Raw genomic sequence first — 26,889 nt, 5'->3', positions numbered from 1 at the left:
CAGTCTTGACAGTGCTTCCTTCTGACCCTGGCTCTGCACTCTCTCTCTCACCCAGTTGTCTTCACCCTGTTTTGTACCTTAACATTTTCCTTCACATGTCCCCTCTTCTGACAGCAGCCCCTGCCCACAAGTGGACCACAGCATCTTTGGGAGACTGCAGGTAGACACAAACAGACTGACGAGCCACAGCTCCGTACAACTTGCTGTCACCTCAGCTAACTTCTGAGCTATGCTGAAAAGCCACGGCACAACACTCGGAGGCATGAAGCACAAGGGCAGAGGAAGACTGAGTTTTCTATCATCACGGATCCCGTTACCTCCCTCTTCAGTTCAGGCAGTGGGACCAAGAGGAATGACAGTGACTCAAAGGCTAGGCCCAGCCTGCTCCCATCCCTCTGTCACTTACCGTGCAGCAGATGTGACGTTCCTGCAGTGATCTCCACTTGCCAGGACTATCCCTGAGGGGCTGGCAGGGGAAGGCTGTTCCTACACCATGCTGCAGTTTGTCCTCCACCAGTGGGCCAGAAGCCAAAGGGAGCAGCATCCTGTCATCACCTCTTCATTGTACCCCTCACAGGCTCTCCTGCTGATCTTCTGCTGCTCACTCCCCAGACTTGAACAAACACTCAGCGTCAGGATGTCTCCATCCTGCTAGGCTGTGACTGGGACCCCAACCGCAAGCCCAAGGCAGAGCTTTGCCTGTGTAGGCAACAAGAGGGCAGGCAAGGGAAGCAGAGCGCAATGATACGTGGGGCCACTCCAACATTGTAGCCAACCCCAGCACCACAGCAGCATCTTCTGGGACAGAGACAAGGGGGCTCTTGAACACTGAGCTCCAACAAATGCTCTGCCAAGGCCTGGCAAGCCACTGGGACTTCTCCCTGTCAGCTTGCCGGGCCAGGGAGGGGAATGCCTCCTGCACTGCCCAGGGTGGATGCTGGGCTGATCCTAGGACCTTCGCAACAGAAACTGCCACACAAAGGGATCCCTGCCAGAATATGAACACACACAAATGCGCACCCATCCCGTGATGAAGGCCCCTGAGCCGCTGCTGTCCCAGGGCGGCGATCACACACACCCCCATCAGCTAGAGCAGGCCACAGGCACGGCAGCAGCAGCCACAGGCCCCAGCCCCGCCGAGGCCCTTCCTTCCCACATGTACGGGCCAAACAGCTCCTCTCAAGGGCTCCTTCCCCAGCACCAGCCACCGCTCCCCGGAGCCGCGCCAGCGGCAGCCAGAACTCCCCAGCCCGGGGGCCGCGAAGGCGGCTGAGCCCCGGCAGGCGCTCTGAGGAGTCCAGCCCGCTCTGCGGGGCTCGGTACCGGCCTCGGCCTCGGCCTCCGCCCCCGCACCCGGCGTAGGGCCGGCCCTCAGGAGGGAGGTGACGCCCCCGCCATCATGGCGGCGCCCCGCCAGTGCCCGCCCCGTCTCAAGATGGCGCTCAGCGGGCTGGCGGCGGGTGGGGCGGGGTGGGGTGGGCGCGCGAGGCGTCACGTGCCTCCCTGCGGTCCAATCAGCGGTGGGCAGCGCCTGCGCGGTGGGCGGTGCCTGCGCGGCGGGCAGCGCCTGCGCTAAGATGGCGGACGATAAGGTGAGAGGGGCGGTGCGGCGAGCAGGGCCGGGCCGGGCCGGGCCGGGCCGGGCGCACCCGGGGCCGCGGGAGCTGCTGGGTTGGTTCCTTGTCCCCGGACGCTGCCGGGCATCAGCCTGCGTGTCTCCCCCAGGACCCGCTGCCCAAGCTGAAGGACCTCGCCTTCCTGAAGGACCAGCTGGAGAGCCTGCAGCGCAGGGTGGAGGACGAGGTGCACGCTGGCGTGGGGCAGGTAACGCGCGTCCCCCGCCGGTGTGGCCACCCGTGTGCCTCGGGGCGGACCAGGCACCCGTCTTGAGGGGGCTTGGTTTAAAAAAAAAAAAATCCCTGGGGCAGGGCCCTGCTCTGCATTCCCTGTGCAAGCCCACCTTGCCCAGTGGCCTCACTCTTTACTCTTCCCTGCAGGATGGCTCTCTGCTGGCCTCACCCTTTCTCAAAGGCTTCCTGGCAGGCTACCTGGTAGCCAAACTTCGCTTCTCGGCCGTCCTGGGATTCGTGGTTGGGACCTGCACAGGGATATATGCCGCTCAGAACTATGCTGTCCCCAACGTTGAAAAGACAGTCCAGGACTATTTCAGTTCACTGAAAAAAGGTCGGGACTAGTAAGGAGCCCTTTGGCAGCAGTGACTGTAGGAACGGTACTCCTTAGTTAGCAGGCGCAGGAGATTCCTAGGGCTTTCAGGGGCACGTCACGTACACAATTCTTTTCCACTGGAAAAGGGCTTTACACCACATCACTGCAAGACATCAGCGGGTCTGGTTATGGGGTATTTATTAGAGCATCGTGACAGCGGTGATCACTCTGCTAACCCACAGTAGCTTGGAAGCATCAGCAGTCGACGGTTTCCCAGCTGCCTTTTCCTGTCACCTCTCCCCATGCCCCTGCGGACTGAAAGGCTACCTGTGACATGTCATCACGCTCACCACCCGTACGCCCTTCTGCCAAGCGCATGCTTTGCCCTAGGAACATGCTTTGTGTGGCTTCCTGGGGAGGCTTGTAGTTCTCTTCCTAACGAAAGACAAAACCATTCTCTACCACTGCATCAGAAATGTAGCAGGTAACATCCTGTTTTAATCAGGCTCATTAAATTCATGGTATTTGGTCTCTTCTTGAATGTTCTAGGGTGCGAGTCTGTCTGGCCTGTCTGCACTGATAGCAGCTTGCCCTTGCTGGCTACTGCCTGAAAATGGTGATATTTGGTAGTGCTGCTGGCTCTGCAAACCGAGTGCTCCGGAGGGGGCTGTGGGGACTGATGCTGGTCTTGTCCGTAGCCATATACGGCTCTCATGCTCCCCTCCTGACCCTGTGCAAGGTGGATGGGATGATCCCCTTCAGCTCCACATCCGTTGTGGTTCTTGTTGAACTGACAAAACTGGTGTTTTCCCTCCTGTTCCTGCTGACCTGGAACCGGGAGCTGCTGGGAGTCGCGGTGTCGTGGCACCACGTTGCCCCCTTCGCCCTCTCTGCCCTGCTTTATGCTGCCAACAACAACCTGGTGGTTCACATGCAGCTCTTCATGGATCCCAGCACCTACCAGATCTTGAGTAACTTAAAGATTGTCACCACCGCGCTCCTCTACAGCCTCTTCCTGCGCCAAAGACTCACCATGCGCAAATGGCTGGCTCTCTTCCTGCTGGTGGCTGCTGGGGTGAGCTACAGCTGTGGTGGCCTGCAGGACCCTGGCAACCCATCCAAGATGCAGCTGCACATCACACTGGTGGGCTTGGTGCTGATCTCGGTGTACTGCCTGATATCAGGCTTGTCTGCTGTCTACACGGAAGCCATCCTGAAAACCCAGGCACTGCCTCTCAGCCTTCAGAACCTCTTCCTTTACTTCTTTGGGGTCCTGCTCAACTTGATCGGCTACTTCTGGAGCAGCACAGAGGGTGGTTTCTTGGAGGGCTTTTCCTCCTGGGTGCTGGTGATTGTCGTCAGCCAGGCTTTGAATGGCTTGATCATGTCTGTGGTCATGAAGCACAGCAGTAACATCACCAGGCTCTTCGTGATCTCCTGCTCTATCCTGGTCAATGCCCTCCTGTCCGTCACCCTCTTCAACCTGCAGCTCACCCTCCTCTTCTTCATTGCCATCTCATGCATCGGCCTCGCTGTTTACTTGTACTATGGGGTCACATAGCTGCTACCTTCCTACCCTATGTACACCAGGGCAGTCTTCAGTCATTCCTCAGGGGTGTTAAGTGCTTGCGCTGGGGCTGGTGTTGGAAGCACAGCGGTGCTCTGGCTGTCAGCGTCCCCACACTACTGTTTGCACGGAGTCGTTACTGGTGGGTGCATGCAAGAGAAGCAAGGGGCCCCCGGAGGAGGAGAGCTGAGGGGGAGAGTGCCCTGTCCCTGATTCCAGGGGTGAGGCTGGGCCCTGCTCCAGCCTGGCCGGGCTCCGTGCCATGGGGTTCCTGCACAATAGGATGGGTCCTGAACACCTCATTCATGTGGTGTATCACATTCTCAAGCTGCTTCCCCCATCTTCCCTGCACCAAAGAGCGCACTCATTTCTTGTGCCTGTAAATGCTCCTGCAGTGGTTAGCTCCGCTGTGCTGTGGGCTCTGCATGCAGGCAGCCCTGCTGCACGATCGCTGCCAGGCCAGCGTTGGTCTGATGCTGTTTTGACTCCTGTGGATGGGGCTTCCCTGTGGCGGGGGGGCCACGTCCATCCAATGTGCCCAGCTGATCCCCAGCCCTTGGCTTTAGGGGAGCCTCGGTGCTGTGGGAGGTGGCCCCCCTCCCGGCCTATGCCCACTCTGAGCCCCTAGTGAGGTGAGGAAGAGGGTTTCTCCCTCAGGGTCTGGAGAGGTACTAGCCATCTGCATCGGGGTGGGTGCTGCTGCCTGGAGAGACTCATGCCACAGCCAGAGGTGTTTCTCCCACCTCTCTCTGTGGTTTTTCAGCCCACCTTGCCCCAGCCCCTGGCTGAAGGGCTGCTGTCCTTAGGCCCCATTTCCCCTTCTCAGGCACAGTGTCGCTGCTCTGTGTGGAGCAGATGGGGAATAGGGGGATGTGGGACCTGTTTCACTTGCTCCCCAAAAGGGAGACAGCACCCTAATTTGTACCAATGCTGTGGCTAGTGAGTTCCTGGCAGGCAGAAGTCACCACTGGCTCTGGACGGGATTATTAAAGTTGTGGTTCAACAGCACGAGTGTGTCTGTCCTCCCTGCAGGAAGGCATCCGTTTCGCTTGGCAGAGGTTTGGGGGCCAGGGCCATGTCTGAGCCTGATGACACTCATCAGTGAACGGGCACCCGCTTTATTCCCCGTGGCAGCAGCCCGGGGGCCACCAGCCCTCCACCGTGCCCACTCTGCCCGTGCAGGGTTTTTCTGTGGGGGCAAAGGGGTGAAGCACTTCCCTCCTTCTGCCAGCAAGCACCCTCCCTGGAGCCAGGTTTCTGCAGGGAGCAGCTCTCAGCAGCCAGAGCAGGCAGGTTGGGAGGCCTTGCCCTTTGTAACTGTTTTAGCTGGGGCTGGACCGTCCCCTGGCATCAGGGCTGGTGGCTCACTCGAGGGAGGAGGGGTTGAGGTGGCAGGAGTCTGCAGGCATCCCATCCTGCCTGCCTGCCAGGGCAGCAGTGCCCACCACCCTGGGATGCTGGCTCAGGGCGTCTGTGTGGCAGCATCGGCTGTGCCCAGCCGTCTGGCTTCCCGCAGTTGCTGGTTGTGTGCGGCGAGCTCCACGGCATCCCGGAGCACCTCCTGCAGCAGCACCCGGTGCTGGCGGTCCAGTGCCTCCCTCTGCTCTTCTGCCAGGCGCTGCTGGTCCCGAAGCACCTGCCGGGACACCTGGGGCTGCCTGGCATGGCCCTGGCAGCCGGGAGGTGCATCCCTAGCCCTCCCTGCCCACCTGCAGCAGGTGCTGCCTGCAGGCCTGCCTCTCCTGCTGATGGCTCTGCAGCAAGGCCTCCAGGTCCCACTCGGCCGCCTCTCTCTCCCTCTGTGCTGCCTCCAGGCTCAGGCGCAGTGTGGCCACCTCCTGTTGCCAGCAAGCTGTGTCCCACTGCAGGGGACAGGGACAAGGACAGGGCAGTTCTGGGGTGTCTCTGCTCCCTGGGGCTGCCCTGCCCTTGGAGAGCAGAGCCAGGGAAGGAGGAGAGTCTGGAGCCCGCAGTGATGGGCTCTCTTCCCATGCCCACCTCCCTGGTTGCCTCCTGGCCTGGCACTGCCCCATCCCCGAGCTCTCGCTGGAGGAGCAAGCAGTGCTGAGCCCACAGCCGCTGCCTCTGCGCCTTGGCCAGGGCATACTGGACCTCCAGGGATGGGCGTGGCTGGCACTGGCTCCCTGCCTGGCAGAGAGCAGAGCCAGCTCGGACAGCCTGGGGACCCAGTGCTGCCAGTGCAGAGGACTGCAGGCCCTGGGTGCTCCCCCTGCCCAGGAGCAGCAGCCAGGGACCCCGTGGGCTCCTACTCACCGTGTCGCCCTCAGTCAGTGGCCACGACTGTGGCGCTTTGCTCGGCGAGGGCTCCTCCAGCAAGCCCTGACCTGTGCTCCCCAGGGCTTGGCTGTCCCCTCCCTGACCGCTCTCGCTGGCACCCATTCCTGGGTGGGGAGAAGGAAGGAGAACAAGTGTGATGTGGCAGGGCTGAAGAAGTCAGTTTAAACGAAGGACTGAGGCCTCTTCCAGGCCCTGAGCAAAGCTGTTTCCCACCATGTAAAGCGATGCTCTGTGCCCACATATCGGCCACCCAGGCTTGGGGCGTGTGCCTGTCCCCACGCTCCGGACCTGCTGGCTCCAGGCTGGCGCTGGTCAGGGGTGTTTGGGTCCCAGGCTGCTGGCCTGGTGCTGTATTCCCTGCAGAGACCCGGTCCTGTGGGAGCAGGAGGAGACATTATGGGGATGCAACCAGGATTCAGAGCTTCTCCCGCACCTGGGCTGTCCTGGATGACGGGGACGTGGCCTGAACTGTCCCCACCTTGGCACTGGGCTGGCATATCTGACTTGTCCTGAGCACCTCGGCCGCTGCCTGCTTCTTCTCCCACCTTTGGCTCTTCAGCACCTGGAAAAAGGGGCTGGGGGTCCTTGCTGGGGTGCTGGAGACCTCCAGGCAGGGCACAGCTCCAGGGACACATCCCACCCCCACCGTCTTGCCCTCCCTGGCAGGCAGCCCCCAGCCCCTGCCCTCAGTGCCAGACAAGGGTCTTGACAGCAGGACGGAGCCCAGATCTCATCCGACAGGGGTGGGAATCGGTGCCATCCTGGTCCCACCTGGTGGCCAGGGGTGTTTCCTCACCTGCAGCTCCTGCAGGGCTCTCCGCAGCTGTGCCACAGCCATCTTCTGGTCTGGGAGGCTAGCTCCAGCCAGCAGCTCCGTCCACAGCCCTCGGATCTCCCTTCGACGTGCTGCAACCTCTTGCGCCGGGTCCCAGAGAGTGGCTGAGATTGTCTTGGCCAGCCCCTTCACCTGCTCAGCTAGCCCCAGGGCCGCCAGGATCTCTTCTCTGGAGGTGTCTGGGGGAGCAGCAAGCCCTGGGCAGGGACCACAGGGGTCCACGAGCACAGGGACATCCCGGTGCCTGGCACGGGGTCAGGGCTGATGGGGATGAGCGGAGCGGGTGTCTGGCTTCCAATGACTGCAGGTGTCCCGGGGCAGTGGCCAGCAACCAAGTGCCAGGCGTGGGGCAGGGTCGGGGGGAAACCTCAGGGAAGGGGCAGCCCAAAGCAGCATCCCAGTCCCAGGGGCTACCTGGCAGCGTCACACACAGCAGCAGGAACGTCAGGCTGTTCCCCTCCAGCAGCCGCTCAACAATCCAGGGCAGGCAGCTGGTGTCAGGTGGGGGGTGGCCGGCAGCTGGTGCCCTGCGTGTGGGGCAAGAGACAACCCGGGAGAGGGGTGGGGCTGGGACCCACACGCCCAGGCAGGCTGAGCCCTGACCCATGAGAGCCTGAGGATGGGTTAGCCATGCTGGGAGAAAGCCCACGTCCCTGAGGCGTGGCTCCCAGCCACGGGCTCCCATTGGCGTATCTGGGTCTCTCCTGCTTCACCTCTGGTACCGAATCCCCCACCAACCCCACAGCAGGCACCACGGGAGTGCTGGAGAGGGGCCCCGGCTCAGCCCCAGCACAGAGCCGGAGCTCTGGTACGTACGGCTCAGGGCAGGGCCTGGGGGCCCCAGGGGATGCCAGGATCCTGAGAGCGGAGCGCTGTCGCCTGCCGCCCTCCAGCTCCCGCTCCATGGTGAGAGTGAAGAGGCTGCTGGTGCTAGGGAGAGGCCGGCATGTGAGCGGGGCTGCAGTGGTGCCTGGAGCCAGCCCTGGCACCTTGTGACTCAATCCTTCCCAACCCTGCGAGATATTGGCTGAATCCCTCACCCCTGCATGGCCAAGCGCCCATCTGTGGGGGGCTGCAGTGCTGGGATGGCACCCAGCCCCCAGGCATAGACACTGATGGCAGTTTGGGCATCGGGCACGGCAATTTCCATTGCCTCCTCCACCATCCTGGAAGCAGAGAGAGACAAGAGTGAGCAGGGAGGGTCACATCCACCTGTCTCCTGCATGCCCGGTCCCCCTGAGGGGGGGCACCATGCTCTCTGCCCAGCCCCATGGTCAATGTTGGGGTACCCAGGAGTAGCTGCCCAGCCACACGGCATCAGGTACCTACAGGCCCAGTGGCGTGACATCCATCACTTGCAGGACTCGGCCATCAGGACGGAGCAGGTCCCAGGCTTTGTCGGGGGCGCAGACCTGGAACAGGCTGCGTTAGGTGGGAGGGGAGAAAGAGGGGGCTGCTGGCATCCCACACTCACCAGAGCCCCCAGGTTGTTTGTGGTAAGGGCTGGGAAAGGAGAGATCTCAGGGTCACTTCGAGCTTTTCCACCCCCAGAGCCAGGGAAAGGCAGAGCCTTGGGAATGCCAGACCCCTCTGAGGGACTTGGGAGGTCTCTGGCAGCATCCCAGAGCCAAGAGCAGCGCCCAGCCTGGTGGCAAGAGCTGGCATCATTCCTGTGACAATCAGTCGCACGTGGGAGGGGCCTTCAGGCCACGGGGAGCAGTGGCTGGCAGGAAAAGTCCAGCCATGCAGTGGGCAGGAAGGTGTTAGAGGGCTCCCCCATTCCCACCATGCTGCTGGAGCCTGGGAGATGCCCCATGGGCAGCCCAGGCTTCCCATGCCTGGGAAGTCCTGTGAAGAGGTGAGAAAACCTGGGATCCGAAAGTGTCCAGCCCCTGGTCACCCTCCAGCATAGGGGACTGGATGCCAGTACTGGGGCAATACATGCCCCTTGGTGCAGCAGGGTCCGGCCAGGGGCAGAGGGGAAACAGGACCCCCACCCCATGGCATCCTGGCCAGCCCTGCTCCTGCCCTACCTGGACCAGGCTGACAGTTTGCAGGCTCTGTGCATCATCCCCCACAGCCTCCAGTTCTTGGAAGACAGTGTCGATCACCTGGGGACAAGCTGGTCAAGCTGGGAGCCGTCAGTTCTTGGCATCCGTGACTGGGTCTCACCCATACCAGCAGGACTGGGGTCAGCTGGATGACCCAGGAGCCCAGCACTGTGCAGTTGCACTGTCACCTCTCCCCTGCCATGCCCTGTGCACTCACCTGCCAAATGATGCTCTGGAATGGCAGCTGGGTCCCAGGGCCATGGGGGTCCCACAGAAGCAGGGACACACTGTAGCCAAGGGGAACCAGGGCCAGCTGGGGTCTTGCCAACTCCAGGACCTTCTCCTGGTAGGAGAGACATAGCCAGCAGAGCAGGGATGGCATGGCACAGCCAGCATGGCACAGCCAGCACGGCACAGGATGGACAGCGCAGTGCAAATGGCCCAGCACAGAGGGCATTGCCACAGATCAGACAGCACAACACAGATGGTATGGCACAGGTAGCACATCACAGGTATCCCAGTATGGATGGCACAGTGTAGATGCACAGCATGCATGGCATGGCATGGCATGGCATGGCACAGTGGTGCACAGCACACCAGAGAGAGCGCAGCACAGCACAGCAGCCATGATCCAGCACCCAAGAGGAAACAGGGAAGGGGTGAGAAACACCAGGAGAGCCACACATAGGACCAAGTCCCAGGTTCCCAGCACTGCCTGCGACACCTGAGGAGCTGGCAGTGGTGCCCAGTGCCTTGGGACCACAGCTGGGTGTCCCAGCCTATGGCTTGGGCCAGCATGTCCCACCCTACGGTTTGGGCCAGCGTGTCCCTGGCTCATCTGGCTGGGGACAGGGATGCAGAAGGACTTGGGGCTCACAATACCTGTCCTGCATCCAAGCGGAAGATGCCATCAACAGTCAAGCAGCTGTCCTGGCACGAGAGAGGAAGGGTGATAATGTTCAGCTTTCCCCCATACTGGTATGACCAAAGGAGGTAGGCTAAAGGAGGGACTGGGCACACTGGAATGGAGATGGCAGGGGGACGGCATGGAGGGCCTGGCACAGGCAGGGGTGGGGGGAGACCCCCTCCCTTCCCCTGCTATCTCATAACACCCAGGAGCCCCTCCACAAGAGAGGGGCCCATAGGGGTGTAGGGCAGGATCAGCCCAAGACCTCAGCACTCATCTGCATCCCGAGCATGGCAGGTGGCTGGGAGAGGCCCCCCTGCTCCCGTCTGGCTCCCTGGGGACCCTCATCCCCTTGATGCCCAGGTCCCTGCCGCTCTCACCTGGACCTCCTTCCCAGCGAAGAGAAGCTGCAGGGGGTCTTCACTGCTGGCCACCCAGCTTTCCCCCGGCCCTGAAAACACTGAGCGTGGGGTGGTGCGGGGGGGTCATCCCCAGCTGCCCCAGCGCTGTCTCTCCCTGCAGCCTGGGGCCAGGTCTCAGGGCTTCACATCATCCCTGAGCCCTCCCCCTATGACCACGGTGCTCAGAGCCAGCAGGGTGGGGAGTACGCGCGGCCAGTGGTCCCAGTGCCACCGCAGCTGTGGCTGCCACCCCAGCCCAGTTCCCTGGCATGGGGGTTAGGGCTGAAGGCAGGTGTCCCCAGCCCCAGCTCTACCTGCTGCCTGGTGGAGTCCCACAGCTGCTCGTACACACATATCCCGCTCGGCCTGCCGGGACACAGGGCAGAGGGGGAATGAGCCGGGTCCTGCCCCATGCACCCAGCACCTGCCAGGAGCTGGATGAACCCCTGGGGAGCTGGGCAGCGCCTGGCCATGCCGCAGCGAAGGCAGGGGCCCGATCCCTCCAAACCACCCTGTGATGTCCTCCACAACGGCACTCACCTCCCCAGCGTCCATCGCTAGCTCAGTACCGGCAGCCCTTGAGCTGCTGTTTAGGACAGGGCAGGGGATGGGGTTACATGGGGATATCGTGTTCCCTTGCATTATTAATGGGTGTCAGGCACAGTCGTGTGGGCAGAGCCAGGCAGGGACCAAGTCCAGCCTGGAGGCACCACATTCTGGAGGCTGAGCCGGGCTGGCCAAGGAGTCAGCAGGGCCATGGGAAGCAGTTGGGTGCTGGGACCCACTCCCTCCATTGGCGTGCTCCTGACTCCAAGAGGGACATCTTGCAAGCTGGGGACAGGAGATGAGGGAACTTGGACTATCATAAAGGTTTTTCTAGACACCAGAAGCAACCACAAACAGAATCACATTTATGGGAGATCAGTCATACCAAGAAAGCAGCACAAAAGGAAATGCAGAAGCTGAAGATCCCTGTGTTCTGTGGAAATGCAGACTGTGGGAGACAGGGGAGAGGTCCCAGGACAGCCCCTGCCCCTTGCATTTGGACAGGACCAGGCACAATGAGGACATGCACACGTGCCCCTCTGTCTGCCACCATTCCCCCTATAGAATGAGATTACAAGGCTGCCCCTGCTTCCCTGAGCCCCTGCCTGCCCAAATGTCTTCAGGCATGAGGGTGATGCCAGGCTGGATATGAGCCGTCATTGCAAATGGAGCAAGCAGCACCTGGGGCTCCATCAGGAGCAGAGCAAGAGGTGGGGTTGCGCCTCACGTGGGTGCTGCTAAGGGAAAGCGAGTCCTAGGATTCTGGGACACAGGGATTTCTCCTTCCTCATCTATTAGACAGCAGCTGCTGCTCCCTGTTCCCATGTCCAGACAGTAGCAAGGCTGAGCACCAATTCCCAAGATGCAAATGCAGACACCTGGTGTACACATGTCCACACGGGTCAACACAAGCAGAGCAGTACCTTTTCTAGTACCCGTCTAATCACCAACAGCGCTCCCACAAACACAAGCACACAGGTGGCACGGCCCCATCCCTCCCCTCCAGTTGCTCAGGGCTGATGTGGGGTGGTGGGACAACCCCACACCCCCACCCTCGACCCACAGGCAGGTGCACACCCATCTGCCCTTGAACGTGCAGCAGACCCCAAGCCCCTCACAGATCCACGGCTGGATGCTCGGCTCTGTTTAGCCACTCTCCAGCTCCAGCCTTGCCTCTTTCCACACTGGTTTCTCACCCGCCAGCTAGTCCAGCCTGTGTTTGCTCACAGGTCACATGCACGTGCGTACGAACAGAATAGTGAGGTGACACAAAAAATACCCAGGAATAGATTTTAATGAAAAGGCAAGATGGACCATGGGGACGAAGCGCAAGGCTTGGCCAGGTAAGCACTGCCTACCCACGACCAGTCCCCTTCTTCCCCATCCCCATTTTCCCATGCTTGTTCCTTCCCCACCCACCCATCGCAATCCTCCCTTTGATCCTTCCCATAAGCGTTCCCCAGTAAGTTTTGCACAATCCCCTAGTCTTCCTCAGCATCCCAAAATCAATTTTCTATTTCTTATGAGACATTTTCTGAATAACCCAGAACCCAGAATAAACCCGTTTTCTTCTTATCAGTCAAAAAGTTTCTGGTTGAACCTCTTCGAGGTCACATTTGGGGGGCTTGTCCATCAGCGCCTTGAGAGCTTGGGTCTTGGTTGCTGTCTCTGTTACCTCCTGCTCATTTTTGTATAGGGGTGTTTAATTCATTAATTTTCCTGTCTTTTGTGGTTTTTCTCTTATGCTGAATAGCAGTTAAGCAGACAGCCTCACAAACCACACATCCTCACAGCCATGGCCCAGCCGTGGAGAAGAGGTCGAGGATCAGCAGAGGGGCTGCAGAGGCTGCAGGGAGGGCTGGGCTGGGAGGCACAGGGCTACAAGGTCACGGTGAGTCCCCGGGCAGGGACCACCAGACCCCAGCGAGCCTTGCAGCATCTGAGCACCACCTGCAGCGGTGCAGATATGATGGAACTGAGCTCCTCTTGTTCAGGGCAGATTATATCACAGGGGCAATGGGTGCATGTTGGGGCTTGGGGAGTTAAAGTTGGCCATAAAGAAAACCCCTCTGGGAGGGTGCAGCCCTGGGACAGAGCAGAGCAAGGGGCTTTGCTTGGGGAGTTTTCCCAAAACTTGGACAGGCAAAGCCACAGCCACTGTGGGATAATGCTGGGGACAGTCCTGCTCCACAGGGGAGCCTGGACTGCGGACACCCAAAGAGCCCCTCACCAGCACTTGGGGGTCCTGTGAGTCTTCCCATGCAGCTCCTCGCCTTGCAGCCTTTGGGGCTGTCCCCTTCACACTCGGCGGCAGGGCCGGACAAGCCCGGGCCTGGATCTGACCAGGTAGATGGCCCCACCCATGCCGAGCAGGGCAAGCGCAATGCAGACAGGGGCAATCACCGCAGCACTGTTACACTGCAGCACCGAGACCGGCACGTCCTTCACCAGCCTGCCCTGGTAGCGAGGTGGGGAGTGACACGTGTAGCCCTGGGGCCAGCCCTGCCCAAGGCGCCCCATGCCTGCCAGTTCCTGGAGCCCCCCGGCCCCGGAGCACAAGCAGTTGTAGGGGTTGCCAGCTGCATCCACATGCCACAAGTGCCTCAGGAGCTTCACCTCATCCCATGGCAGCTCTGTAATCAAGTTGTTGTCCAGGTGGAGGGTGTCCAACATGGCATAATTCTTGATGGATGGGGCAGCCTGCAGCATGTTTTGGCTCAGGAAGAGCTTCTTCAGGGAGGTGAGGGAGATGTCTACAGCATGGAGGTGGTTGCAGCTCATGTCCAACACTTCTAGACTGGGAGGCAGAGGTGTGAGGACTTCATCCAAGCCAGTATTGGACAAGTTAAAAATTCGAAGGGCCATTGGCCACTGGCAGGAGGAGGACGGGTCTGCCATGAGCTTGTTCTGGCTGAGATCTAAATGCTGGAGCTCACGCAGCAGCTGCACACTTTTGCACACGCTGTGGTAGGATGTCAGGTTGTTGCGTTGCAGACTCAGTACCTGGAGCTGAGGGAAAGCCCCCTCACAAAAGGCAGGCATCAAGCTCTCATCCCCAAGGCTGTTCTGTGCTACGTCCAGGGAGCGCAGGGCTCTGAACACCCTTCCAATGCCACAGGGCAGGCTGGTGACATGGGAGCCAGTGACAGCCAGCTCCTGCAGCGTCTCCAGCCAGCTGCTCAGACTAGAGAGGTCCTGCTCGCGGCCTGTCAGTGGGGCAGATGTCACGTTGTGGAAGTGCAGGGACAATATGGGCAAGTTCTGGCCAGTCATTTCAGCCCAGTTTCCTCTTCCCTTGAAAATGCAGCTCTCAAACACCAGCTCCTGCACCCGGGTGTAGGAGAAGAACCTCAGGACTTGGGCAAGGAGTATCTCAGGCACCAAGAGATCACCAAAAATTATTTTCCTGATGACAAGGGAGTCCAGCATTTCAATGGTGGAGGAGTCCAGGCCACTGATGTGGAAGGCTGCGTATCTCTCCAGCTCTCCCCCCCGAAACTCCACGACAGAGGCTGGGAGACACTGGATGATGCTGCCTAGGCTTTCCTGGGACAGGTTGTAGCACACACAGTGCTCCTGAGTGCGATTGAAGAAACACCTGCCTTCTGCCTCCAACAGCCCCAGCCCCAGGAGGAGGAGAACAGCCACATTCATAGTGAACAGCCTAGAAATGAGGAGAGCAATGGTGACAGGCAGCACTCTTGTGGCAGTGGCAGCTGAGGGGACCATTCAGATCCAGCCAACAGGAGGGCTGACTTGGGCAGGTTCAGCCCCAGAGAGCCACCCCTCAGGGACACAGCACTGCCCTCACCACTCCTGCCCAGCTGCCCTTTGCATGGGTCCAGTGCACCCCATCAGCACCCACCTGGCTACTCAGCCACGACTCAGGGCAAAGCTCCCAGCCCATTTCACCCGTGAAACACCCAAAAGCTACACCTCTTCCACCCACTCCTCGGCAGGGAGTCGGTGGCCCTGGTCTCACGAAACCCCAAAAGGAGGGTTTCAGCAAGGCAGGGTGGCTCCTCCCAAGGCACCAGACGCCGGGGTCTGTGCTTTCCTGCCTGGGCTGCCTCCCTGCAGAGACTCGCGTGCCTAAGTGACCAGGAAATTCCACGGATCAGGAGGAACTAGAAATGCTGAGTTACAGACAGTGAAGCCAGTTTGAGCACAGGACGGTAGAGCCACAGATCTGTTTGTTTCTCTGCATGGCGTGCTGTAATCTGGGGCAGGAAATTGCAACAGAGGGTTTCATATTTTCCTTGTTCTCACCCAGCAATTTGATTCATTACCAGCTTCCAAGGGGACAGTAGAAAATAATTCCTGAGGGTCTGTTCGCATCCCTGTCAGCACCGAGTATTGCTTTGCTGTCCAGCTGACGGGAGAGTCTTATCAACAGATTGCAAAAAAGCAGCAAGCAAAGATTAAAGGCTCCTAAGAATGTGCTGACTCAGCTCTGTCCGAGCACCCAGCCGGGGCCGTGGCAAGGAGTCTTTGGGGGTCTCCAGTTCAACCTCCTGCTTCGAGCAGGTCTGTTGACGGCACTAGCCCCGATCAGCCACAGCTTTTCCTGGCCGTGTCTCAAAAACCTCTGAGGACGGAGCTTTCCCTACCTCTCTGTGCCGTCACGGGGCTGCACCCCCCTCCCGGGAAGAAGCTCTCCTCCAGCACTGGTGCGAAGCTCCCCTTGCTGGGGGTGGCAACACAAAGCAGGGGTAGGTTTGTCCAGTGACTCACCAGCCAGCTCACGGCTGAAATATTTCCTTGCCCCACGGCTGCTTCCTCTAGCTGCTCTCAAATCCAGGGCTTAGGTGCCAAAGGCTCTGCAAGTGCTAAGCTCTCTCCTGCGCCTGATCTCCCTTGCCTCCAGCCGGATGAGACCTCAGTGCCTGCAGGTGTTCTCCAGCTGCCGTTGGTGCTTCCGCAGCCCGTCCTGCCTGCGTTTAGATCCACGCTGTCAGGGCTGGCGGGCACCTGGGGCAGGCTCCTGGGTGCTGCCCTTGCTCCCGCTGCGTGACTTCCTGAGCTGGACGGGGCTGGCTGTGCCACGGGAAGCAACGCGCCACGCAGCTACCGCCCCAGTGACTTCTGCTTCGCTTCCCTGCAGCAAGGGGCTCTTGAAGCTGTGGGCTAGGAAGGGTTTTGGTCTAAGTGCCAATGCTGCTCACTTTCCTAGGAAGGATCAGGGAAGAAAGTGTGGTAAAGGTGCCTTAAATGCACTCTGGGGACCAGTCCAAATACACCTTTTCTTCCAGATGCTCTGGGCTTGCTGTGCCTCGGAGCCCACTGGGTGCTGAGCACCCTGACGGAGGCAATGCAGAAGGGTTTGAGACTGTCATACCCAGTATCCAGGCCATCGCCAAATGCCTGTGTCTCACATAGGATGGGGACAGGACAAATTCCCATCCACTGTGCACAGAGCCAAACACTGTAAAGGGCACTTCTTCACTCAAGATTGGCTTCCTTGGCAACCTGGCTACTTGGCTTGGCCAAGGAACTCTCATCGCTTGCCCCATGCTCCTTAGGCAGCTGGTGGCTGTGCCTATGCCAAAATGTTAATGGTCCCCATCAGTGAGCAGAGAGCACCAGGCATTTGGAAAGATACATCAGAGACCTTTTCTTACCCAGGGACTTCTCTGCCTATGTTGGATTTCAGAAAGGCAACAAAAATGCATGGCTAGAAGATGCAATTCCCAGTTTTTTGTTAATGCAGCATTGCAGAAAGACACTATCAATGCAAGAAGATCTGGGACAGGAGCTGCCTGTCCCACATGCTCTGGCACTCTCCTGCTGGGGTGGATGAAGGGAAGGTCTCCTTTTGGTCGTTACATCTACTGCAGCCCGTTTTCTTGTTCTTGGCGTCTCAGGCGGAGTGCTGCACCGCTTTTTCTGCCTTTGCTTGAGCAATTCCTTGTGCAGAGGAGTTTAGCAATTCTATGATTCCTCTTCTCCATTCTCGGGTTACATGAAACCACTCCTGTGTGCATAGTGGAAAAATCATAGCTGCCTTTCTGAGTTCTCCTCACTGCTCACTGGGGTGAAGTTGGCAGCTCTAACTGTCTGGGCCTGGTACCTTTTAATTGCTCATTCCTGGCCACCAGCTGCAAATTCCCCCAAATGGCTTTCTGGGGAAAAATGAGCTCTTCTGTTTCCTCAGTGGCTCCTTGTTGTGGTTTAACCCCAGCCGGCAACTAAGCACCACCCAGCCGCTCGCTCACTCCCCCCACCCCAGTGGGATGGGGGAGAGCGTTGGAAGGGTGAAAGTCAGAAAACTCATGGGTTGAGATAAGAACAGTTTAATAATTGAAGTAAAATGAAATAGAATAGTAGTAGTAGTAGTAGTAGTAGTAGTAGTAGTAGTAGTAGTAGTAATAATAATAATAATAATAATAAAATACCACAATAATATGCAAAGCAAGTGATACACAATACAATTGCTCACCACCCACCGACTGATGCCCAGCCTCTCCCCGAGCAGCGATCGCTGCCCCCCGGCCAACTCCCCCCAGTTTATAGACTGAGCATGACGCCATACGGTATGGAATAGCCCTTTGGCCAGTCTGGGCCAGCTGTCCTGGCTGTGCCCCCTCCCAGCTTCTTGTGCACCTGGCAGAGCACGGGAAGCTGAAAAGTCCTTGACTGGTGTAAGCACGGCTTAGCAACAACTAAAACATCAGTGTGTTATCAACATTATTCTCATGCTAAATCCAAAACAGCACTATACCAGCTACTAGGAAGAAAAAATCGACTCTATTCCAGCTGAAACCAGGACACCAGCCACACCCCGCTTCAAAGACATGTGGTTTTGGAGCCGTCTTTTGGGTGATGACTTTCTTGTTCTCGTCACCACCGTAGAAGATCCCAGGACACTGAACTCCATTATCTCATGTTTCTGGTGAGTCTCTGGGCTTTTTTTGCTTCAATAAACATGCAATCCAGCCCTGTGTGAGCAGAAACCTTGCCTGAGCCTGGAGGCTGGCTGGTTTCAGCCCTGCAAGACCAGAGGAGTTCATCCTCTGGCGGGTTTCCCCCCGCCATGCACACTCGTGTCTATGTCCCCGCACGGATGCCCTGCGCCCCATCCCTGGCGCCGGTGCCGTGGCCGCTCCGAAGAGGGTGACCACGTCCTGCCCATGACAGACCCCGGCCACGCAGGGCGGCCGGCCAAGCTCCCTCCTGGAGCCCCAGCAGCGGGATGGCGGGGGGTGCCCCCGCAGAGCCCCCGCCCCGGGAAGGGCCGACCCTGCGCTGGAAGCTGGCGAGGCAGGGGGGCGCCTGGTCCCCGGCCCCCAGGGCTCCCCGGGCTGCGGGCGGACCCGCCGGGGGCGGGGGGGTGTCGTTCCGGGGGCCGGGAACCGGCAAAGCAGCCGCAGCCCCGCCGACGCCTCCGCGATCCGGCCCTGCCTCTCGCTCCCGCCGCCCCGCCCCGGGCCCGGCCCTGCTCGGCCTCCTCCCCGCGGCCCGGCCCGGCCCTGCCCGGCTCCCTCGCTGCCCGCCCCGGCCCGGCCTCCGCCTCCTCTTCCCCGCCGCCTCCGCCTCCCCTTCCCCGCCGCCATGTGGGGCCGGCGGCGGCGCGGGCCCGGGGCCAGCGGCCGCGGCGCGGAGGAACTGCGGGCCCGGCGGCGGGAGCGAGAGGCAGGTCCGCGCCGGGGCCGGGGCCTGCCCGGGCGGGGAGCGGGCAGCGCGGCAGGACGGGGCCGGGGCCGGGGCCGGGGCCGGGCTCTGGAGAGAGCGCTCGGGACCGGGGGGCCGGGCGGGTTTGTGGCACCCCCCGGGTGGCGGGGCCGCTGCTGGCAGCCCCCGCGGCCGCTAGCTCCGCCCCGCAGCGGGACCCGACCGGCGCCTCGTCCCGCCTGGCCGCACATCCCCGGCTCGGAGGGGATGGCTGGCATCTGTGGGCTCCCTGCCCGCTCGGGGAAGCGTTTTACAGCCTTATTTTTTTTAAATCCACGTGGCTTTCCTGCCCTGGATGCCCTGTTCCTCAGCCACCTCCCTAAGGTTTGGCTTTTCCAAGGTCTCGCCTACCTAAAACCATCATTGGGTCCCTCCCAGTGCGGCTGCTCTGGTCCTTATGCCTCTGTCCTGCCTTCATACCGGTTTGCCCAGCCGTGGCTTCACGCGTTGATGCGTGCCTGTCCCTGCAGCCCTGCAGCGTGCAAGGTCCGAATGCGGTCACTGCCTCGTGTGACCCCCGGCTGACATGAGGAGGAACTGGCAGTTTCTCCCTGTTAAAAGGAATGAGGCTCTTTGGTGGGATGGAGAAGCCTCTTGACCTGGGCAGGTGGTGACAATGACCAATTTGATCACAGCTCTCAGGAAAGCCCGGCGGCAGGAGCAGTTGGTCAGCAAGCGGCTTCTGCGGGAGGACACCGCAGCAGAGGAGGGTGGACAGCATGGAGCAGAGATGGTGCCAGACCCTCTCTCAGAGGATGAGGTGAAGAGCATGATGTTCGTGGTGATGGGAGCCCCCAGGGTCTTCCCAGCCTCTAGGCATATGGAGGAGCCTGGGTGGGGTGGGTTTGGGAGTGTCTTCCAAGTCACTGCCAGACTCAGTGAGAAACAGTAAAGTTCTTTATGACTGTCTTTGTGCCTGGGTTTCTTTGCCTCCAGGATTAATGGATGAAATCTTAACCCTGGCACTGCTTGAAATTTGCCCATCTTTTAATTTTTTAATAGGTTCTTGAGCTGCTCAGAGGCATGCAGAGGGGTTCAGGGGACAGGAAAAGATCACTCAGCCGCCTCCGCTGGGCTCTGCAGAACAAGGAGACTCAGCAGAAGTTTGTCAGGTCAGCCCAGGTCTGGCACTGTTATCTTGGGTGTGTCCAGAGTGGCCCTTTGTCCCAGTGCTGTGTGGGTGAGCTGGTGTGTGGCCCAGGGTGGGAAGGCAGGAGGTGAGAGCACTCTTTGGGTTCCACCAGGCTGGACGGCAGCATCCGGACACTCATCGGGCTCTTCACCAGCAGCCTGGCTGACATGCAGATGGAGGCAGCCCGCTGTCTCCACGAGCTCTCCCACTCCAGTGACCCTGCTGTGGCTGAGGCATGTCTGCCAGTGACCTCTTATCTCCTCACCTACCTCTCAGGACACAGTGTTGAGTTCACGGTAAGATGCGTGCTTACGTTTGTCAAGGCTCTGGCACCTGTTAATCCTTTGGTAGCAGTTGGGTGTTGACCTCTTTTGGCCAGCCTTAGCCTAACATGGCTCACATAGGAGTGCTGGTGGGAAGGGACCCTCTGGAGCAGGACTGTCCCCAGTGCTAGCCCAGGGCAGTGAGGCTTTGTCTGGCCAAGTCTTGGAAATACGGAGACCCCCTTCATTGTGCCCCATCCCAACACCAAGAGGAGTTTGGTTCCATCATGTTTGCACCCCCTTCCAGGTAGCTGCAGCTGCTCTTAAATCCTCCCAAGCCTCATCCGGGCCAGGCAAATCCTCCTGCCACAGCCCAGGACGCAGTGGTTTGCCCCAGTTGCAAGGGGTTCCTCCTCTTCAGCTCCAAGCACCGTTTGGGGAAGCAGGGACTGCAGGCTGTGGCAGCTGGACTCCATCATCAGCCGTGTGGTCTGGCTTCTGGATGCAGGCTGGGCCTGGACAGGAGGTACCTTGGTGTCTGTGTGGCGGGTAAAGCAGAAATACTAGATGCAGGTAAGTTTAGCTGTTTTAAAAGATCTTGGAAAAGTGAAAGAAATGAGCAGCTGCAGGCTGGGATGCAGGGACAGCTACTTTGTCAGCTTACTTCCATGCAATAAGCAGGCAGGCTTTCATCCAGGTCAGGAGGAAGAGCAGAGCGCCTGTGGCTCCAAGCTGTGCAGTTTGATCCAGGCAAAGGAGCGAACAGTTGGAGTCTCTCTGGGACACCCGTGTGTTTTGCCAGCTGCTGAGCAGTGCGCCTTGTGCAGCCCACTGTTCTCCTTTGAGAAGCAGACAGGATCAGAGCTAAGGAACAAGACGGGGAGCAACCCCAAGGTGATGATCACATTTTAATGCAGCACATCGCACTCTCCAGGAGAATAATGTGGAATTAGAAGAGTCTCAGGGAAGTGTCATAGCAATAATTAGAAGCCTGAAAAACCTCCAAAGTAGAAGTAATCAGATCCCAACCTGAGCCAGATAGAAAAAAGATAAATTGAAGCTGATACAGCTGGGAACGGGGTAGGTGGAGAGTCTGGCAGTATCCATCTATGTTTGCCCTTCTGAAGACAGCTTCTGCCCTGTTCAGGGGAACTGTGTGCCCTCGTCTTGGGGTGCAGGGACCTAGAGGCCTTGCTGGCTGCCCGGGCTGGCCAGGGCTCCGCTGGGGAGCACGGAGGAGGTGACCTGCTCTCTCGGGCATGTTTCAGGAGCTGTGTTTGTACACGCTGGGGAACCTGGTAGTAGAAAGTGAAGCTGTGAGGAAGCAACTTCTGCCTCAGGGCATCATTCCAGTGCTGGCATCCTGCATCCAGGTGGGTGAAATAGCTCAGCCACGCTCTTCCCCTGCCCTGCCCCAGAAAGACACGTTTTCTTATGCCCTTTAGATGCTGACTGACAGTACTGAGTTACTAGCCCGCCTTGCAGCTGTGGCCATGGGCAGAGACCCCTCTGCAGAGGGCTGTTCCCTTGCGGGTGAGGGTCTCTCATGGGCCCTCCTGCACTCTGTTTTCGGGGCTCAGGTCACCACCTTGTGCTCTTCTCCAGCTGAATCTCTCACATCCGTAACTGTGGCTTGCCGATAAACAGTCTGTAACATGGGGAGCTACAGACTTCTCCCCTCTGCACACTGTGGGTCTAGCAGGCATATGAGGCCAACACAGTGAGCAGGGCTGTCGTTTGCAGATCTCAATGCTCAAAGCAGCACTGCTGCTGTGTTTGGGCTCCTGAATCCCTACAGCTGCAGCCCATGTGAGTGTGGGGAGGAGGGACAGCTCAGCTTTGGTGTGGCCACGGGTTGCTCTGTCATTCCCGGTCCCTTGCTGTGCCCCCTCTTCTCCGGGCACGGAGAGACTGCGCTGCTCAGCTGCTTGGTTTGCTGTTACAAAGAGGTATCGCCCTCTCACCAGCACGGGAGCTGGCACCCTGGGATCCCCTGGCTCTGTCATGTGGGATTAGCTTTGTTCTGTTTGATTGCAGTCCCCACATGAGGCTGTGCTGGAAGGTCTGGGCTACGTCCTCTCGCAGCTCCTCCAAGCCAAGGAAGCCCCCACAGAGATCATACCGTGAGTCCAAGCCTCTTAATCCTGCATCAGGATGGGCCCTGGGGGCTGTCGTGGTATTTGCATGCCAGGGACAGTGACGCCTTTCCCATCCCAGTGATATTAATAGTTCAGAGCAGAATCCTACCAGAACTACGGAGGTTTTGTTGCAGGTCAGGGCGCGGGGCTTGACGCTTTTCCCTCAGCCTCATCTGAGCAGACAGCTCTGGCATTTCAGTAAAGGACAGTGTTGCGCCGGGTAGCCTCGCAGGGAAATTCTGGCTGTATTCCTCCCGTGAAGGAAAAGATCAGTTTGACAGCCCCCAGTGCCAAAAATGTGACCCCAGCCAAAGTGTCCTGAGTGCCCCCAGGCCCTGCCATGGACAGGGAGAGCTTGTGCTGGGCCTTAGTGGTGCCTGAGGCTGCAGTCTCTTCCAGGTGTGTTTTTGGAGCATGTGGCCCCCAGAATGGGGGAGAGCAGCTCCTTGCTTGGTGGCCAGGGCTACTGTCTCCCTGTCAGTTGTCTGTCCTGCTTGTATTCTAGCTTGTGCCTCCGTTAACTCTGCTGTTCTGACCCCAGCTTGGTTCTGGACTCTGTTCTCCCCCAGCACATGCTTCAACTGGTTTGCTCTGGCCTCAAGGCTGGGATAGGAGCAGCTGTAGAGTTCGCATGGTGTCTCCACTACATCATTTGTAGGTAAATGCACTTTTCTCCTCAATTTGAGTTCCCTGGGGGCAGCCAAACAAAGAAGCACAAAGGCTCAGGTCCTGCAAGGGGACCTGGATTGCCTCCCCCTGCCCCTTTCCCTTGGGAAAGCAATTTCCCTGCCATCCTGGGCATTCCCGCTCTCGTATCTGAGTACACACATGCTGTTTGCAGGATCACTGAGTTCCTTTACAGGGTGATAACAGGTGATAAACCTGAGGAGGCTGTTCCTAGTCCTCTGAACACCCCCCCAGTAACCTCCCGATATCTGGAGTTGTCCCCCACACTCCCAAGGAAAGCTCCCTGAATCCTTGCGCTTCTGGGGTTGGCCCAGTGTACCTGGCCAGGCTGGCTGCTGCCAACAATCTCTGCCTGCCTTGGCATGGCTGCTCCAGTGCCATCTCTTTCAGCAGCCCCAGCAGAAAGGAATGTGCGGGTACTCAAAGAAGGATCGGGGCTGTTGTTTCCACACCTGCACAGATAATTCCAGTGGCTCTGTCTTCCATGGGCTTTTAAACGTTCTCATAAGCTCAGAAACAAGCTGCTATTCAAACATGAAAAAAGCCCTATGGTGGTTCAGGAGAGCGCTCCAAATTTCCAGGCCCCATTGTTTGGTGAGGGCTGCAGCAGTTTTCCCTCTCTGAATGCTGAGAACAACCATGCTCTCCCTTCCCTTTGCAGCCATACAGCCAACGCAGCATTGCTCTCGCTGGGGGCCTTGCCTGCCCTCACCTCGCTCTTGCTCGACCTGGCTTCTGAAATCCCTGAAGATGCCGCTGAGGGCCTGGAGCTGGTAAGACGTGGGCAGGATGCTGGCCGTTCTCGGCGTTGCTGTGGGGATGCGGTCCAGCTAAAGGGCTTTGTGTTTCCCACCATCGCAGCTCGTCTGCCCAGTAGTGCGGTGTCTCAGTAACCTGCTTGCAGAGGAGATGGGCTGCGAAATCCAGATCCAGGATGAACGCCTGCTCATTGCCCTCTTCCTCATCCTGCAGTGCTTCCTCCAGCAGCATCCGTTCATCATACAGGAGTGTCTCTGGCTGCTGAACAACCTCACGGGTGAGCGTCCTGCCGGGCTGTCAGCAGAGCCAGAGCTGCTGCTGTGTTGTGGTTTAACCTGCCTTGATTGCTGGCAGACTCGTGGCATCTTGTCTACAGAGACCTCCCTCAGAAACCTCGATTTCATTGACATGTTCCTTCTCTGCTCACCCTAGCCGATGAGCCCTTCTTCTGCTCCGCTCTGCTCTCCCTGGACTTGCTCCCAGCCCTGCTGCAGCTCCTGCCCTGTTCCCAGATGGTCAGTGTATTGGTAAGACCTTGCCTTGTGCCCCAGGTCTGGGGGGAAGCGCTGGACTTTCAGGAACATGACCCCTGCATGCATAGTGCTCAAGTTGGAGGTTGGCTGTTTGGTGAGCAGATGGCTTTGGGGGAGCACCTGGCAGGACCTCCAGGGAGGACACGGGGAGTTCTTTGGAGCCCTCCTAAGCCTGTTGGGAATCTGCCCACTAACGAAGTGTTCATTGCTCACTCCCTCTCATGGCTTCTCCATCCAGGTCCTGACAGTTCTGTGCAATATAGCGGAGAAGGGGCCAGCCTACTGCCAGCAGCTGCACCAGCAGCCGGCCCTGCCCCTGCTGCTGCCCACCCTTGCACTGCCCGACCCCGAAGTGGTGGGGCAGTGCCTCGAGCTGCTGCACCTCCTCTTCCTGCACTGGCCAGAGGTAAGAGTGGGGGATGCCTGCCCCAGAATGAAGCACGAGATCATAAAGCCAAGGATGGGGACTATTATTATTTAAATAATAACTACCTTCAGTCATTGCCACGCTAGACCCCCACTCCTCAGCACCCAAACACATGCCTCAAGGGGGGCACTTAGGGAATGCAGCAGGTGGAAGCCCTTCTTGTGTCTCTGGGGAGTTCCTTTTCGTTGACAATGACTGTTTTTTGGGCAGGTTATTTGTACCCTTTGAGGTTATTATGGGGGGATTCCTTTGATTCAGTTGTGCTTACTTCAAGCTCTGTGCACTCCCGGCCAGCGATCAGCATGGCTGGATTTACCTCGCTTGGGACTTTAGTGTCTGGCAGGGCTCTGGGGAATTCCTTCAACCCTGTTACCTGGGCTGTACAGTGCTGGCTCTGGGCAGACAGGATCAGCTGTAGCAGCCAGCCAGCTCCCACCCCTCTCCTCTCGCACAGGCTGCTGCTGACTTCGTCAGGCAAGGTGGGCACCGGGCCCTTGAGCAGCACCAGAACACCCCAGAACTCCAGGAGCGAGCACGAGCACTGCTGGATATGGTCGGGCAGCCCCTGGGAGCCTCTGCCTTCAGTCCCTGACATGCCATGTTGTCTGCCTTCTCCCCCTGCGCTCCAAGGAGGAGTAAACTATTTGTTCACCCTGTGCCCTGCTTTCCCAAGGGCTGGTTAGGGGTCTAACGGCCAGCTGTAAGCACCAGTGCTGGCTGCACAGTTATGGTGATCCTTGGCAAGACACAGCTGTTTCCGTCCTTGTTGCCACCTCATAGCTACCAGCAGGCTGCCCTGTGCCTCCCCAGAGCTTGGTGCAGGGGCAGAGCTGAGCTGCAACCTGGCCAGACAGGCTCTTGATGCCAGGGAGGTAGATATAAACCCTGCTGCACCAGCCGTTCCTTCCAGCATCTCCTTTTGGCTTTAAACCCAACATGCGAAGCTCATGGTAAGCACGTTGCATTTATGTGATTGATAAGTTAAAGACACACATTTTACATTAAAGATCATCAGTCAAGTCTTCAGCATGATTCTGTGCGCATATTTACTGTCTGTCTTCACACCTTGCTTTTCACAATGTTCTCCAAGGCCTTGGCTACTTCATCCACGGTAAGGTTGTTCAGCGGCACGCTTTTCTCCTTGCCAAACTCTGCAGGAAAGACAGAGGGTGAGAGAGGGGACAGGTGCCTTGGTCCCTTTCTGGTGCAAGGGCAACCCCAAAGCCCTGCTTTACGTTTCCCAAGCGCCACTGGTGTCACAGCCCAGGCTCCCATCACCACCCTTTCGCACCCACCGCTCTCCAGTGTGCCTCCCTGTGCCCAGGTTATTGTTTCCACCTTCTCTTTATTCTCAGCCTTTCCCTTGGAGAGAAGCCAATGCAGCCTAACACATTTCCTTACCTCTTTTTGTTAACTTCTGCTGCGCAGCAGCTGGGCAGAGGCCACCACCACATGCAAAGCAACATGGTGGCTTTCAGCCTGCTCACATCAAGATGCTCGCCAACACTTCAGTAAAATAGCACTAAAAACTTGCTGTTCTTACAGCAGCTCCTACCTAGGGGTATATTTCCTTGCAAGTTACATACAGACAAGAGACAGGCGCTATACCAGCAGGCTCTACTGGCCCCTGTGCTCACACTGGGAAACTTGTGCTTAAAGTGTCATTGCATCTCTTTGAAAGAAAATTTCTAACTTATTTTTGTCCAGGCCAGATGGCTTTAGGAAGAAAACAAAGCTTTTACAGAGGAGCTTTTCTGCTTGCTCCTTGGCATTTAACTGAAAGCGCAGTGAAAACAAAGAAAAAACAGAAACATTTTTCTGTATAGGAATCCTACAGGCATGGGAGATCACAGTCAGAAGCTGGCAAACCACCTTCTGAGCCACAGGTCCCTTTTATGCCTCCCACCAGGTCACACACACTTCTCTGAAGTCAATCCCCACCTTGCCTCGTGGGCAGCTGTTCCCCCTCCATCAATGTCCCTTACCGAATCGCTGAACCACCCACTTGCTGCAGACGGCAGGGCTCTGGCGCTCGCTTCCAGCCGCCCTCAGGTGGCGCCTCCCGGCGGGCACCCCCCACTCACCGTACCGAGCCCAGAGCTTGGGCTGGACGCCGGAGCACTCGCGGATCAGGATGGGGAAGTCAGGATTCGCCTTCTTCAGGGTCACGTAGTGCTGCTCGATGAAGTCTCTGGGGAGGGAAGGAGGAACGGCGGATTCTCGTGGCTGAGTCCGCGGGGGCCGGGCAGGCTGAGGGCAGGCCGGTGCCTCACTCCCCCTCCGCCGGGCCCGCCCGCGGAGCGGCCCCGCGGCTCCCGGCCCCGGCTCACCTGACTCCGCGGCTGCCCGGGGAGCGCTGGCACAGGTGGATGCGGAGCTCCCGGAGGCCGCGGCCCAGCCCGCCCCCGATGCCCCTCACAGCCGCCGCCGCCATCTTCTCTGCTCCTGACAACAACATGGGGGCGTGCCTTCGGCTCCCGCCAATCGCAACGCCCGTCAATCTCAGCG

At 58.8% G+C, this 26,889-nt stretch overlaps 6 protein-coding genes across 9 annotated transcripts; 4 read left to right on the top strand and 2 right to left on the bottom strand.

Moving 5' to 3' along the window:
• The first annotated feature begins 1,553 nt into the window (after nt 1-1,553).
• On the top strand, nt 1,554-2,802 carry LOC309596320 (SLC35A4 upstream microprotein). Its single transcript, XM_082324370.1, has 4 exons — nt 1,554-1,592; nt 1,726-1,824; nt 1,998-2,184; nt 2,716-2,802. Exons 1-4 carry the CDS (start codon nt 1,578-1,580, stop codon nt 2,775-2,777), a joined length of 363 nt encoding a protein of 120 aa, XP_082180496.1. The 5' UTR covers nt 1,554-1,577; the 3' UTR covers nt 2,778-2,802.
• On the top strand, nt 2,780-4,766 carry SLC35A4 (solute carrier family 35 member A4; the record flags this gene model as incomplete). Its single annotated transcript, XM_082324369.1, has 1 exon — nt 2,780-4,766. One exon carries the CDS (start codon nt 2,780-2,782, stop codon nt 3,725-3,727), a length of 948 nt encoding a protein of 315 aa, XP_082180495.1. The 3' UTR covers nt 3,728-4,766.
• A 7,588-nt stretch (nt 4,767-12,354) lies between these two features.
• CD14 (CD14 molecule) lies at nt 12,355-25,436 on the bottom strand. Of its 3 annotated transcripts, none has more exons than XM_082324008.1 (2): nt 25,375-25,436; nt 12,355-14,435 (listed from the first exon to the last, which is right to left on the bottom strand). In XM_082324008.1, coding segments are annotated over exons 1-2 (1,368 nt in total). In that variant the 5' UTR covers nt 25,377-25,436; the 3' UTR covers nt 12,355-13,069. The 3 variants fall into 3 exon arrangements, with proteins under 3 accessions (XP_082180134.1, XP_082180136.1, XP_082180135.1); XM_082324010.1 differs by lacking the exon at nt 25,375-25,436 and adding an exon at nt 15,382-16,043; XM_082324009.1 differs by lacking the exon at nt 25,375-25,436 and adding an exon at nt 15,506-16,043.
• LOC309596176 (transmembrane and coiled-coil domain-containing protein 6-like) lies at nt 18,314-23,853 on the top strand (the record flags this gene model as incomplete). Its single annotated transcript, XM_082324011.1, has 9 exons — nt 18,314-18,407; nt 19,078-19,202; nt 19,445-19,554; nt 19,687-19,870; nt 21,106-21,210; nt 21,875-21,960; nt 22,517-22,633; nt 23,324-23,435; nt 23,524-23,853. The coding sequence occupies exons 1-9, from the start codon at nt 18,323-18,325 to the stop codon at nt 23,851-23,853; spliced, it is 1,254 nt and encodes a 417-aa protein (XP_082180137.1). The 5' UTR covers nt 18,314-18,322.
• LOC309596178 (transmembrane and coiled-coil domain-containing protein 6-like) lies at nt 23,836-25,223 on the top strand. The gene is made up of 3 exons (XM_082324014.1): nt 23,836-23,948; nt 24,193-24,360; nt 24,836-25,223. Exons 1-3 carry the CDS (start codon nt 23,934-23,936, stop codon nt 24,971-24,973), a joined length of 321 nt encoding a protein of 106 aa, XP_082180140.1. The 5' UTR covers nt 23,836-23,933; the 3' UTR covers nt 24,974-25,223.
• On the bottom strand, nt 25,327-26,829 carry NDUFA2 (NADH:ubiquinone oxidoreductase subunit A2). Of its 2 annotated transcripts, none has more exons than XM_082324012.1 (3): nt 26,712-26,829; nt 26,367-26,572; nt 25,327-25,532 (listed from the first exon to the last, which is right to left on the bottom strand). In XM_082324012.1, exons 1-3 carry the CDS (start codon nt 26,813-26,815, stop codon nt 25,441-25,443), a joined length of 402 nt encoding a protein of 133 aa, XP_082180138.1. In that variant the 5' UTR covers nt 26,816-26,829; the 3' UTR covers nt 25,327-25,440. The 2 variants fall into 2 exon arrangements, with proteins under 2 accessions (XP_082180138.1, XP_082180139.1); XM_082324013.1 differs by having other exon boundaries at nt 26,466-26,572.
• Between the last annotated feature and the right edge of the window lie 60 nt (nt 26,830-26,889).

This window comes from Platalea leucorodia (genome assembly GCF_965183815.1).
Source record: "Platalea leucorodia genome assembly, chromosome: 11".
Lineage (NCBI taxonomy): Eukaryota > Metazoa > Chordata > Aves > Pelecaniformes > Threskiornithidae > Platalea > Platalea leucorodia.
The sequence above is the reverse complement of the archived record's forward strand: the minus strand, read 5'-3'. Positions and strand labels throughout refer to the sequence as shown.

Coding starts and splice junctions, on each gene's coding strand:
- LOC309596320 (XM_082324370.1), top strand. Junction 1,825..1,997: donor TGCACGCTGGCGTGGGGCAG/GTAACGCGCGTC, acceptor TCTTCCCTGCAG/GATGGCTCTCTGCTGGCCTC. Junction 2,185..2,715: donor TTTCAGTTCACTGAAAAAAG/GTCGGGACTAGT, acceptor TGAATGTTCTAG/GGTGCGAGTCTGTCTGGCCT.
- LOC309596178 (XM_082324014.1), top strand. Junction 24,361..24,835: donor TCTTCCTGCACTGGCCAGAG/GTAAGAGTGGGG, acceptor CCTCTCGCACAG/GCTGCTGCTGACTTCGTCAG.
- NDUFA2 (XM_082324012.1), bottom strand. CDS start 26,815: ATGGCGGCGGCGGCTGTGAGGGGCATCGGGGGCGGGCTGGGCCGCGGC. Junction 26,573..26,711: donor CCGGGCAGCCGCGGAGTCAG/GTGAGCCGGGGC, acceptor TTCCCTCCCCAG/AGACTTCATCGAGCAGCACT. Junction 25,533..26,366: donor GTGGGTGGTTCAGCGATTCG/GTAAGGGACATT, acceptor TCTTTCCTGCAG/AGTTTGGCAAGGAGAAAAGC.